The sequence below is a fragment of the Ursus americanus genome, chromosome 32 (genome assembly GCF_024610735.1).
Source record: "Ursus americanus isolate L20-20 chromosome 32, mUrsAme1.1.p, whole genome shotgun sequence".
In the NCBI taxonomy this organism is placed as follows: Eukaryota; Metazoa; Chordata; class Mammalia; order Carnivora; family Ursidae; genus Ursus; species Ursus americanus.
In genome coordinates this window covers 19,033,058-19,047,015 of record NC_142158.1, presented here as the reverse complement: position 1 = coordinate 19,047,015, position 13,958 = coordinate 19,033,058, and the positions used below count along the sequence as shown (strand labels likewise).

The window sequence follows — 13,958 nt, the reverse complement described above, 5'->3', positions numbered from 1 at the left end:
AGAAAGGGCCGAGGAAGGAGAACACACCAGGCTCCCAAAGCCTCTGCCCACCGGCCGAGCACCAGCAGCGCCCGCAGGCCGGGAGGCGGCCGGGGGTCCCCGCGCGGGGCTGGCCTCTCTCTGCCACGCTCGGGGGCACCCCCACCGTCCCCGGCCTCAGGGGCTTCCCGGAGCCAGACCCCGGGTTACCTGAGCTCATCCAGAAGGGCGGAGATGGTACTGAGAGTGGGGCCGTTTTCCTTTTTCGCTTCCGCTTGTGCAATCTGGTAGAGTAACTTCTCCATGGAGAATGGCTTAGCTATATGGCGACGCTTCATTTCCTGGAAGAGGCGACACAGCCCTCAGGGGACACGGGCAGCACCAGGCAGCTGTCCCCGTCTGCCCGCAGTGGGAGGGTCGGGGTGGCGGCCTATCTGAATTCTCAAACTCTGAATTCCACGTGCATTCAAAGCAACTGAAAATTCTGCAACAATCCCGTCGGCTGGCCTGGGAGAACTGCAGCCGAGAGCAGAAGTCCTCGCTCGGGGCCTCTGGCCGCAAAGCAGGGGCCACAGCTTTAAAATGGGTGCAGATTTTCTGCCCATTTTAAGTTTTACCTTAAACTCCTGTACCGTCTTCCTGATGCTGTGTGGGGCCCAACAGCTCAAAATCTCTCACGACACACACGCCCTCCCCTCTCCTAGAGGAACCCCTCGGCTGCCCGCGAACGGTCTGGAAGGGATACTGGGCCAACCCGCCTTCCCCACAAGCAGACCCGCGCAGGCAGGCAGGCACGCGGGCGCCGGCGTGCAGTCCCGCACGCTCTACGTGCACAGTGCAGCAGGCCCACGGGGGGCTCACCCAGCTCACCTTGGCCGTCTCGAAGCCCATACTCGTCCACTGGGTGGTGGCAAAGTGCACGGTCTCAGAGACGCTGTAGCCGCAGCACACTTTGGACACAAAGGAGCCCGGGAAGCAGACGACGAACTGGCCGCTCTGCTGCACGGTCCTGTGCACCTTGATCCCCTCTCTGCACAGCACCTCCGGGGAGATCTAGGGACACGGGCTGGGCTGAGGCGCCCTGCTGGCTGCTGCCCCCAACCACGACCCACTGCTCACAGAGCCCCCCCGACAGCCCTGCCAGCTGGCCACGCGGCCGCTCTGGCGCAGGGCCTCTCCCCCAGCAGGCGTGTTAACACACACCCCTGTTCTCCGGGGGGGGGAATGAGTACTTAAGAAGGAGCCTGCGCGCCAGGAGACAGATTACATTTTGTACTAAAGGTCTGCTTCTCCTTTGGGAAACACACATAACCCCTGAAAGAAGAACAAAGTTCTAACTGGGCACTGGCCCGAGTGCGACACGGTGCTCACGCAGGGATGCGGCCGCCTTGACTACAGCCCTGTCCCCGTGCAGCACTGCCAGGTGGGAACGGCCCACATTTACACCACCAGGGGGCTACTGCGTGGCCTCTGAAGCCAGGTGGGCACAGGGGTACAGGCTGGTGGCCGTGGGCCCAGCACCCCCAAGGGCCTGCTGCTCGTCTCTGGGCCTACCATGACGTTGCTCTCCAGCATCTGCAGCCCTGGGGTACCATTGGCCTGCAGCAGGGTGTGGACCACATCCTCGAGCTTGTTCTCCTCCTCAGCAGGAATGCAATACCTGGGTTGTTTGGAAACAGGGGCACAGCAGAGCCTTGACAAGGACCCTCTGCCCCGGGAACACGTGCGGGCCCCACCCTGCACCCTCCTTTAGGGAACTGAGCCAACAAAGGCCTGCGAAGCGGCCTTGGGGTGCGGGAAGGGAGTGACCGAAACGCGGGAGGAGGGACACGCTCCGGGGACCAGTGACTGGCGCCCCACGACCCGGGGCCACACTGCGGCTTCTGCCCAGCACGGCCCAACAGCGGGCAAACGTGCTCCTCTTATGCAGAGCTGACCTACGCGTGAGCCAAAAAACTTTGAACCCAAATCAGATGTTTAAAGCCCCCTATAAATCAGACCCAGACACACGTGCAGACTCTCCCAGCCTCTGCTGCGTGCTCCAAACCCACAGAAACCGCCGCGGGACGAGGGCGCTGGTCCCCCAGGCGGGGGAGGGCTGTGACGGCCGAACCCCACCACTCTCCAAACAGAGTCGGGCCTGTCAGTGCGCACACGGCCTCGCAGCCAACACTGCAAGGACACGGCAGCGGTGTGAAGCTCTGAAATGGGGGGATGCAGGCCCGGGCCCACCGAGGGCTCTGTGGGCCAGAGCCCAGCGAGCCCGGGACCTGGCCCAGCCGGCTCGGCACCCGGGAGAGCAACACCGAGAGGGCCGTGTCGGGCAGGCCTCACAGGCGGATGGGGGCCCGGGGCAAGGCCAAGGGTGGGGGACAGCATGCTGAGGAGCTGGCAGGGGTGGCGAGGGGGAGAGAAGGCTGAAGATGCAGGCAGAACTTCACTGACAGGAGAATCTGGACCCTCACTGGGGAGTCATCATCGGTGTCCCAAGAGGGCCTACTAGGAACAGCCTGCCGGAGTGGTCCGACCAGGCCACAGGCCCACGAAAACCGCGACCTCCAGTAAAAATCAAAGCAGGGTGACAGTCGGGAGGCTCACGTCAGCAGTCACAGCCCCCGCACGATCAGCTCCAAACCTGCACCTTCCCACCGCCCCCCACCCCCCGGCCCTCAGCACTGCTGTTTATGGGGAAATCCTGCACTTGGAGGCCAAATCCTGTTCAGTGCCGAGTACAGGGGGGTGCCATCCCCACGTTCACGTTTCTATAAACGTTTACATTATTTCAGTGCCAACGTATCCACACCATAAAGTTCTCTGATCATATCCCGGCCTCCTCTTAACTCCCCACCAGTGGGGTGTTTCCAGGGATTAGTCTTCCAAAGGCCTACGGAGTCTGACACTTCCCCACCTCTCACTCATGGTCGGCCTGTGAGGGCGGATGCACCAACACACCATCTCGCTCCTCGCCCTCTAGGACAAGGCGGGTCAGGTCGCAGGCTTGGGTGGGTCCCCGTGCACCCCAGGCCAGGCCTGGCACAGAAGTTTGTCCATGGGGGACAACAGGCTGAGCGTGGCCTCCATGCACCCTGTCCCCGGCCTCCAGCCCACTCGGGCTCCCTGCCCTGGCAGCTGCTCACAACCTCCCCATGGGACGCTGAGGACCCCCTTCCTCAGCAGGGCAGCCCCCATGGGGGTCCCTCACTCCCAGCAGGCCTCAACACAAAGCACGCTTGTGGGCATGTGGCCTGAGAGCAGGGAAACCGTTATGACAAGGCTATGGACCCACGTCTATGGGCTCCTCGGAGGGAGGACGTTAGTGGTGACTTTATTTCAATAGAGGAGAGCTACTCACCCCATTAGCACAGTAAATGCAGTTAGTGGGGGACGGATGTGTGCTGCTAGCCTGTCAGACAAGACAGCGGATTATCTGCAGTCATTTCCCACCTGGAGGCTCACAGGTGGGCACCGGCAGGGGAAACCTGTGCCTCTCCCACAGTAGCCGCCGCCACTCCACCCCCGGACACCTACTCCCTGCAGCGCACTAGATCGGAGACACCAGCTGCACAGGTGCTGAAACTAGCCTGACACAAGGCCCGAGAGGGATGGGTTCACACTGGGCGGGGGGTACAGCCAGCACAACTGGTCCCCTTCCCCGGACTCCCCTAACTGTTCTCACCCCTAACATGACACCAAGTCCTAAGAACCACCACCAACAAATACTGTCCTTGAAGCAAAAACAAGGGTAAGCAGAGAGCTGACAGAAGGAACAGAAATGGCCGCTAAGCACATGAGAAGATGCTCGACCCGCTCGTGACCCGAACACTTCAAACCCCCTACACCCGGCCACCTGGAGCGCTCCCAATGCAGGTAAGAAATCCTATGACTGGTTGCGAGCAGCGGACCGACCCACAGAGGCAAGCTCCCCGGGGCTGTCAGCTGCCGGGGGGGGCGCGCACATCAGGAAGGTTCCGGAATCTTTGTCCCCCCCCCACCCAAGTGCCCCAGGGCGGACGTACTCACCAAATGCAGTCAGCACCAGTGTGTAAGTAGTCAATATAGGGAAGGTGGTTTTGGTCTCGAGACCAGCATGAGGTAGAAAAGACCATGCCGATGTTCAGCCAGGGAATTGTCACTCCTGCAGAGGGAGAAACGCGCATCACAGAGCAGAGCGCCAGGGTCCCAGAGTCAGGGCAATGGGAAATCCCCGTCCTCTCCCCACACGGGGAGGGAAGGAAAAAAGGGTTCAAATTCTGACGCCACCAGCGAGAAAAAGGTACTTGTGCTCCTTCCTGCTTGCTGAAGCCGAGAAGGCAGACGCGGTGACAAAACGTTATTAACAAACATCTCAGGGGCGCCTGGGTGGCTCAGTCGTTAACAGTCTGCCTTCAGCTCAGGTCGTGATCCTGGGGTCCTGGGATCGAGCCCCGCATTGGGCTCCCTGCTCAGTGGGGAGCCTGCTTCTCACCCAGCTCGGGCGCGCGTGTGCTCCCTCTCTAATAAATAAAATCTTAAAGACCTCTGAATCTGTGAGTTAAGTTGGGAAGCAAGATGCCCCAAGGAGCAGGACCACGACGACTGTTGTCAGTTAACCACCAGCCACGTGCCGTGGCCCTGCTGAACCTCAGGACAGGGACAGCAGACGGGCCAACCCGGACTCCAGCGTGCGCCAGACGAGGAAGCACAAAGCCCCACCGCTTGCCAAGGCCCTCGGTACCCACGCGGCCCCGCCAGTGTGTGGAGGGCCCTGGGCCACACCCCCAGGACACCTGCTGTCCCTACTCTCCGCAATCAATCACTTCCGAGCCTGCACCTGCCCTACAGGGTCAGGACATCAGCTCTGAAAATACAATTTCAAGATGAAAAGCTGCCCAGCTTCTAGGTTCTATCATGTGGTTCACTTTTCCACATCTTTAGTGACTTCAACGATCCTATCCCTCTCTTTTTCTAAAGACCAAAGTTTCCAACATACATGCTTTCTACATGGTAACCTGTCCTGCCTGGGCACGTGGCATGGAGCCCGCTCTGCAAGCCGCCAGAGGCAGACGCCTCAGGACCCTAGAGACAACAGCCATATCCAGGCGCCTGGGGGCGCAGTCGCTGAAGCGTCCGACTCTTGGTTTCCACTCAGGTCACGATCTCAGGGTCATGGGATCGAGCCCCATGTCAGGCCGCATGCTAGGCTGGAAGTCTGCTTGGGGTTTTCTCTCTCCCTCTGCCCCTCCCAACCCCACTCTTCCTCTTAAAAATAACAAAGACAGTGGCCACGCCAGGCTTACCAGGCACAGCACCGAGGTGACGCAGGATGGACCCTGTGTTATTAGGGAGGACGGTGAGGTTCCATCCATGCCTGCAGAGGAAAAGCAGAGGGACATCACAGACTGGCAGGGAAGGACACCACCTGGTCCCCAAAATGCAGACGAGCGTGTCCCCCATTACCTTGAAAACGGTTCTGACTTCCCCACCGGGAACCCGCTGCCGTGCGTGTTGGTGTCTACCTTGCCGCAGTGCACGGCCACGTGGCAGTCCTTCTCTTCCACTAACCTCCAGTACTCTTGCTGCGGGGAGAGGAGAGGCCCAGTGAGCAGCCCTGCGGTGCACACGCCACAGGGACGCCCCTGTGCCACGGAGCGCCCTGCCACATGACGGCCACCGAAAACCTCCGGCAGAGCTCAGAGGACAGCAAGGGTCGGATGCCATCTGGGGCCAGCCCCGCAGAACGGAGGGAGGGCTCGAGCGCTTCCGTACGCCAAGTTCATAGCAGCTAAGTGGGAGCAGGCAGGGTGCACGGGTGGATAAAAGCCACACGAAAGACAACTCAGCCTTCAAAGTGAAGGACAGTCTCACACAGGCCACGACCACGGATGAACCTTGAAGGCATCACGCTGAGTGAAATGAGCCACTTGCAGAAGGATAAATGCTGTAGGACTCCATGTACATGGAGACACTCAGCATTGTCAGAGTCAGAAAAAGTGCTGGTGGCTGGGGACCAGGGGCCGGGGGTTAGTGTTCAATGGGGACAGACATTCAGTCTGGGAAGATGAAAAATTCTGGAGACAGATGGTGGTGACAGCCACGTACCAATGTGAATGCGCTAATGCCACTCAACCGGATGCTTGGAAAGAGCGAAGATGGTTTCCTCGTGTGTATTTTAAGTCATTTATAGGAGAGGTGGGGGAAAGCAATCGCAGGAGGGAAGAAAGTCGTCCCCACATCCTCAGACTGACGAACACCATCTCCAGGTCCGGCATCTCGACAGACGCACACCTCACCCCCTCACTCCCAGCACCAGGGATCCTGGCCTCTCTGTGGGGCCGTTGGACCGGGCTGCAGGCTAGAATCGCCAGCAGTGAAGACGACATCCGGCCGGGCTGTGAACCAGGCCAATGAGATCAGGCAGGCTGGGGGGATGTCACACCGCCAGCATTAAGAGCCTACCGGGTGACAGTAACGAGTCCTATCCAGAGAGCCCGGAACGAGTTCTGCTAACAGGTCAGAGGAGCTCAGTCTCCCTTCGGCAACTCCCCCAACCCAGAAGCACTTTGTCATTTTGTTTTCAGTTTTCATTCTGGAAGCCGAGCACCACCTTCCCTAATCTCAGCAAAGCCCGGGTAGCTGGAACCTCACCTAGAGGAGGAGCCGGAGCCAACAAGCACCAGACGTCACCATGTACAGTTCGGCTCGAAGACGTGCCACCAGCTCCACAACACGCATAATTTCTAGAAAGGGGGGACCGGCCTGGAGGGGCCAAAGGCCCTGAAAACAAATCCCACACCGTTACGTGTCTGGGCTCCTTAAGCAGGTCTCCTTGAAGGAGGGGATGGGCCCTGCCGCCAGGCGCACAGACCGACGCCAACCTCCGGCAGATGGGGGACGACGTGCAGAAGAAGGGGACCCACCACTGAGTTGACAACCACCAGCCAAGAGGAAGGCCCAGTCCTCTTCGTAGGACGCAGAAGCCACACAGCCTCAGGCTGGAGGTCTGGACTTCAGCAGACCTTCCCCTCGGGATCAGATACCACACAAGCGCTGAACCCCGAAGACGATGGAGGATGTTCATAGAGGACTACTCCTGAGGAGACCACAGTGAGCTGTGTGCCCTTCGTCCACACGCAGTAGCAAAGCCTGTACCCTTGGAGGCTCCCACAGGGACCTGTGCTGGACAGCAGGGGCCTCTCTCTCCAGCTCCACTGTTCACCCTGAAGAGCCCAGCCCTAGCTTCGGACGTCTCTCCCACAGACGCCCGTGAGTGCTCCAGAAGCAATGGTGACAGCCACACGTGTCCCAGAACCAGGGCCCAGTGCACGTTGCGGCCAACGGGACGTGGCTTTGGTGGGGCCAAAGCTGGGGGACAGGCTGGGGGGGGGGGTCAAGCCATGGTGTGGTGTTCAAAGGTGGTGCCCAGGGTAGAGCTGGGGCGGCCTGTGCTAATCGGCGGAGACCTAAGGCTTAAGAGAAGGGTGACACTTGGGGCCAAACCGGGACACCAAGTTCCCCTAACTGGGAAGCGCGAGCAGCGGGGTGGCCGCTCCCGTCCTGGGCTTCCACGGGGTGCTGAGGCATGGCTCCCCACGGCCACAGTGTGGGGACCGGCATCCGGCTCTGACCTGGCCTGTCCGGGGACTGTCCTCAAGCCCCAGCCCAGGAAGCGGGGACCCTCGTGGTCAGCACAGGCGTATCCAGAGAGGTGGCATAAGCTGTGCTCGACGACAGGAAGACACGGTCTGAACCCTGACCAGCCGCAGAAGCCCAGCGTCCTTCACGGTCTGAACCCTGACCAGCCGCAGAAGCCCAGTGTCCTTCCCCCGACAGGCCCAAGCGCTGGGCAGGGCCCACCTCCGTCAGCAGCTGGACGCATGCAAGGACCCGGCGGGGCCCCAGCCAGGGGAGGTCAACAGATCCGGTCCCTGTCCTGCCGCAGCGACTCACCCAGAAACTCCCCCTAATTGGTCTGGGCACAGAAGTGCTCCCTGTCTTTCCAACCTCACACGAACTCAAAGAACAGAGCTGGCAGAAGCACAAAAATGGCAATCGGCCAATCCCATTAGACAAAAAATAGAGGAGAAAACGCACAACTGTGGTTTCCAGGGATTCCAAACATTCTCTTGCATAACAGACACACCGAGGACGGGGTGAGAGCGGCCACCGGGCAGGGGACGCGCCTGGAGCTCACCCCGGACTCCGCGGCCGAGTCAGGGGGAAGCCGGGGAGGCGCGCCCCCTTCCATACACGTCGTCAGCCCCCGGACGAGGGCATAGTTAGCTGCAGCTTGCCTGCCCCTGACAGCGACCCCGACGATGGCCCTCGGACCCCTGTCCATCAGGCAGCGGGAGGCCTGGGGCCAGTGTGGCGCCACCCCCGCTCACCTCGATTTCAGCTGGTGCGGGCTCCTTGCTGAAGCACATGTTCATGATATTTCTTGCTGTTCGATAAAAAGTCGTTAAAGAAACAGACCTTCCCTGAAAAGAAAACAAAGACGAGAGTAAAGCATAAGAAACGTCGCCGAGCCCCCACCCCACACGAGGCCGCACCGAGTCCCGGCGCCTCCCCACAACCATGGGCCGCTTTGCATCCCGAGCGGACGTGAGCAGAGAAGGCAGGCAAGTCAGTGCTGACCAAAGGGGACAGAGGACCCGCCGCCCTCGCTGCACCTCCAGCAGCAGACGGAGCCCTGCGCCGGCGGGAATGGGGGCTATGCACCCGGGGGCCTCGGACAGGCGCCCACATGACACACGGAAGGAGCACACTTCGCTTTATGAGGAAGCAGGTACAACGTGGGAAGGAGGCAGAATGCCTCGGTTTACCCCACGTGAGGGGCAGGAGAAGGCGTTGGGGGCAGGGGACAGACTGACGGCATCCAGATGGGCTGGGGATTCAGGCTGGACCAGGGATGGGGGAGGCCCTGGAAGAAACATTGGGCACCCTCCACACCTCAAGGGTCCCTGTGAAAGCAGCCAGGGCAGCAGCCTGCCCTCATGGAGGAGAGACGGCAGAAACGCTCTGGTGGTTCACAGAGGCCACGTGCTGCCCCCACATACGGCGTGGGAACGCTCCCAGTGCCCCCGGGCACCCAGCACCCTGCCCTCCGCCCAGGAACACGCACGGGATGTGCTCACTGCCGTCTTGGTCTGCGAATCCCACCTCAGATCCCGTGCTCGCTGGCCGCAGAAGGGTCACAGAGGTGCTCCTGGAGCACCTACTGTGTACCAGGCCTAGTTCTGGGGGCTGGAGATGGAGCAGTGCTCGAGCGGACAAGGTCTCTGGCCCACGGGACACGGCCCTTGGGAAGTGGTGAGGGCCGGGAGGAGGCAGGGAGCGCAGAGGGGCAGGAATGGCAGGAGAGCATGGCTTCTACCAGAGGTGGTCGGGGAAGGTTCCCCTCTCGAGGGGACACTGCAGCACCCCCGCAGAAGTAACAGGTTTAGAATGCGTGCCAGAGCCTTCTTGCCTTTGGAAGGACAGTCAAATCCATCAGCACAGAAGTTTTGGCATCTGCTCTGCTTTCCAGCACTGAACGTGACTGCATGGGCTTCTAACTAAAGCAAGTCCTTCCCTGCGATTCCAAGGTCCTCCAGACATGCTGCTCCTTACAAGCTAAGAACCTACCTACCAGGAGGGGTGTGATTTTGCATCATCTAAAAAGCAGAGCGCCTGTAATTCGAGAGGACAACACCTGGCTCGCAAGGGTCAGCACCCACAGGGCCTGAAGGCTGCCAGAACCACGAGCTCCCCTCCCAGTGGGTGCGGGTATGCACGCAGCTGCTGACATCACCGTGGCCACCAGGCTGCCACCACAGGCACATGCCATCAGATGCTAGTGATGAACCCTAAACTTATCAATGACGGCATGTTTCCAGAAAAACTCGCCTCATTCTCGTAGAACTGTCTTTCTTAAATAAAAAGTAACACAAGTGAAAAATATATTTCATTTCCCAAGTTGGCCACTCAGAGTCACTGACTTTACGAGTGGCTTCAACTGAGACAGCTTCTCAAGCACACATCCAGAAACACCCAAAAAGTGCTCCTAAATTTATTCCATGCACCTTCTTTCCCTTATCATAAAATATTTAAGTATAAAGAGAGGCTGCTGCAGCCACTCCCCACCCCTCCAGGCAACGAGAATGGGGAACCACAGCAGAGGAAACGGAGTCCTGCTGGGTCTAACAGGAGAGAAAGTTCAGTGGAGGCAAGCAGGCTTATCTAAAGAAATAAAGTAGAGGAGAAAAGAAGCGTGGCCGGAAGCAGCCAGAACAGTGACCTCCTGTGTGCCCAGAACCACGGACGAGTCAGCCTTCCCAGGCTTCACGCAGGAACGGGGCATCGGAAGCCCAGGGCAACGCCAGCCCAGGGCAACGCCACCAGGCAAGGACAGCCCAGCGCCGCCTGCAGGCGGTGACAGGGGCCTGGGCAGTGCAGGGGGGTGACGAGGTCAACCCAAGGCAGGCTGTCAGCGCAGCAGAAAGCCACCACTCCGTATGCCGCTGCCAGGCTCAGGGCAGGCATGGCTTGCTGGGCGAGGGTCTTCACGGAGGACCCTTCCCTCCCAGTAAGTCCACGCCGGGGTCGCTGGGGCGATTCAGCAGAGACTCTAGTGAGGGTCACAGCTGGGCCACGTGTCCCGCTCACCATGGCGAACAGGCTGCCACATGGAGAGTCACGGGGCCTCTGCCTGCCTCTGGGAGGAGGGGGCTTCTCAGGACAGCAGACACTGCACTGCAATCTGGGAGCTCCTGTCTGCTGGGCTCCCGCCATCCCCCCCAGAGACTCACTGGGGAGGCCCGTGCTCATTGCTTCGTCAGAATGGACCAGACAGAACCAGGAGCTGGCAGCCTGCTCAGAATCCAGGCAAGGAGGCAAAGGAAGCAAGGGCTCCAAGCCTGGAGGGTCTGGCCGGACTGGGCAGCTACCACCACCAGGACGGGCTGGGGTGCTCGGAGGGGCAAGCTACTGCATCCCCAGCACCAGGGCGCACACAGCTCATCTCACGCAAAGGCAATTGGGGGCCAGGAGCCGGCAAGCAGCTCACCTGCGGTCCCGGCTGGCAGGGGGCAGAGCTGGCAGGCTACCCTCGCCACCACCAGACACCTGGGCCTGCATCCTGCCCCGTGGCACCCCTGCAGCCAGCGCACGCTGCTCTCCAGTCCAGGCAGCGGCCCCCAGAGCCGGTGGCCTGGTGCTTCAGGACTGCAAAGCCCCGCCCAGCCGCCAGCTCCCCCCTACCCTGCCTGGGGCCCCACCTTGTATATGCACTTGTGGAAGTCACTGAGGACGCCTTTGTCCTCCTCCTCCTCTCGCGCCACTTCCTTTTCCTGAGCAAAGAGTCGCCGCCGGCCCGTCTTGAGCTGGGCCTGGCCCACCTCTTTGAGCTTGCTGCGGAAGCCGTTCCTGTGGGCCACGCCGTTGATGAGCCCGTTCTTGGGCTCGAAGCGGGGCAGGGGGTGGAACCTGTTGTAGTCGTGCTCCGTGTGGCCCTCGAGGGGCCCCTTCCGCTTCTCCAGGATCTCCTTCTCCATCAGCACCTCCTTCTCCAGCCGCCGGTGCTCCTCGGGGGACAGGGAGTCGTAGGAGAGCAGGTACTGGCAGTAGGCTTCCTGGAGCTTGGCCAGCCGGTCCTGGGCAGTTTTGGGGATGCGCAGCATGTCTGCTAGTTTGTTCCATTTTTTGAGGTCAGTCACTTGCTGCATGCCGCCCATCTCGTTAATCAGCCGGAAAAAGCAGGCCAGGTCGAGCTCGCAGCCTCCTGGGACGGTGAGGGGACAAAGCACACTGGCAGTCAGTGAAAAGGACCATGCACGAAACCTTCGTCCACCTGGCAAGTCCAGGGATGCCCGCTATGCGCCATGGACGCCACTAGGCTCCAGGGTCAGAGCGGAGAACGGAATCCCTCCTGGCCCTCAGGGAGCTTAGTCTACAGGGACAGACCAGGATAGCCTGGGGCGCCGTGGAGGTAACGACAGCCGGCGGAGGGGTTGGGTTGGGATGCTCGGGGAAGGTGCCCCTGGGGAGTTATGTGTAAGCAGAGGCCTGAAGAGAAGGGGAGCGGGCCTTGCAGATCTTGGGGAGGAGCATCCCAGGGGCACCCCAGCAGGGGCAGCATGGATGCTGCAGCCCCCACACACACACACCCCAGGAAGTGGGTGTGACCAGCTAAGGAGCAAGGGCTCATCCCTCCGGATGGAGGCAGGGCCTGGGCTGTGCTGCCCCAAGGCACCTGCGCCCATCCCAGCATCACCCACAACAGCTGTGAGGTCAGAAAGCAGACAAGTGCACATGTGCCATCTGTCCCCATCCCCTGCACGCATGCATACACACACACACACACACACACACACACACACTGGTTTTCAATCCCAGTGGATCTCCAGGGCCAGAGGCAGGATCTGAGAGGACACAGAGCAGTCTGTCTGTCCCTCCACTCTCTTGTCGTCCGTGCACACCAAGAGACTGCTTACCTCAGAAGCTAGTGTTCACTACACCCCTTGATCGCATCACAGAACCATACACACGCACGTCCAAACCGAATATTTTTGCATGCTCACAGAGGGACTGTCTACGCAGGGCCTGGAAGACAGCCTCCCTCTAGACAGTAAAGGAAGAACAAAATCTTCCAGAATAACCATCCACTGGCTATTAGGAGGTAAATACCTAACAAAATTGCTAGGTGAGAAAAGTAAAAATTAAGTTTTAGGTCTTTGGAAGGTAGGGAAAGATTTCTATCCAAAGGAAAAGGGGCCGAGCTCTTGTGGACCCTGACGGCTTCCTGAGAACAGCAGCCCAGCGCAGGGCGGGCCGGGCATCACTGGACCCCCAGAGGGGGGAGGGGGGTGGATGGGGGAACAGGCCCCCCAGCGAGATGGGGGACAGGAGTGCGGCAGCCTGGATGTCCAGGAGCTCTGCCTGGCGAGAGGCTGGACTCATCAGAGAAAGCTCGCCCTGCCCTTGGCCAGGAGAGGCCAGAGGCCGAGCTGCCCTCACTCGCTTCAGGTCTCCAGCTCCAACTTGGGAAAGCGGAGGCTGGCGGGACGGAGCGCACTCGCGGACGCGGCCGGGGAAGCCAGCCGCCCCAGCCGGCCCCTGAGGCTCACGTCACAGATGGACTAGAAAGGAGGTAAGCCAGAACTTTCGTATCTTTCGCTCTTGTAGATCATTAGAATCCAGAAGCACCTGAAAATGCACACACTGCTTGGAAATTTCGTGGGCTCCTCACCGGCTCCCATCGGCCCCTTCACAGAGCCGCTCGGCTGCCAAGGGGCAAAGCGCCTCCCGCACCCCCTGCTCCCCGAGGGGCTGGGAGCAGACGCAGGAGGAGTACCTGCACTGGCACATTCTGCAACGTGGCTTCAAAACCGTGAAGCCCCGCACTCTGTGGGGAGGCCTCTACAGGAACGGGCTGGCCCATCACCCCTTCTACAGATGGCGACAGACAAGGCTCTACGCTTGGGGACAGCGGCAAAGAGTGCACACACACAACGGGGACACATCCACTTGGCCCCAGGGACTACGGGAAGGATGCGAGCAAGAACCTACCCTGAACCAACCGTTACCAGCTGTCATTATGACATCACCCGATTACCTCACCTGTCGCCCGAAGACCCACGGTCCCCCAGCAGGGTGGGTGGAGGGACTCAGACCTCTCACCGTGGCCTGGGGCGCCTGGTGCTGCTCTGAACACAGCGAGGGCACAACCCGCACCAAACGCTCACGCCTGCTCAGCCCGTACCCACAGCCCCGTAGCGTCAGCTGACAACGTGCCGTCCCTGAGCGCAGACCCCAAACTGAGGATTTTTTCAAATTAAGTGATTCCCACTCAGGCGTTAGCCGTGGCAGGCACCTGCTGAGAGAATAATGAGACCTCCATCTTGCAGGGAGCCCGAGCTTCCTGCCAACTCCTGACACTGGGACGGCTGAAATGGCTCCTCTTCTCCCTGCCCCTGCAAACTCAGGACCTCCAAAATGGAGGCAGCAATATGCCCCATTTCACT

General features: G+C 60.4%; 1 protein-coding gene across 4 annotated transcripts in view; it reads right to left on the bottom strand.

Moving 5' to 3' along the window:
- JARID2 (jumonji and AT-rich interaction domain containing 2) overlaps positions 1-13,958 on the bottom strand; it is a 252,396-nt gene that overhangs the window by 8,410 nt on the left and 230,028 nt on the right. For all 4 annotated transcript variants that reach the window (XM_045811686.2, XM_045811689.2, XM_045811687.2 and 1 more), the window contains 8 exons: positions 11,214-11,716; positions 8,343-8,435; positions 5,416-5,534; positions 5,256-5,326; positions 4,000-4,114; positions 1,534-1,639; positions 850-1,032; positions 190-320 (listed from right to left, as the gene is read on the bottom strand). In XM_045811686.2, the coding sequence (XP_045667642.2) occupies positions 190-320; positions 850-1,032; positions 1,534-1,639; positions 4,000-4,114; positions 5,256-5,326; positions 5,416-5,534; positions 8,343-8,435; positions 11,214-11,716 (1,321 nt within the window). The remainder of the gene's footprint in view (positions 1-189; positions 321-849; positions 1,033-1,533; positions 1,640-3,999; positions 4,115-5,255; positions 5,327-5,415; positions 5,535-8,342; positions 8,436-11,213; positions 11,717-13,958) is intronic.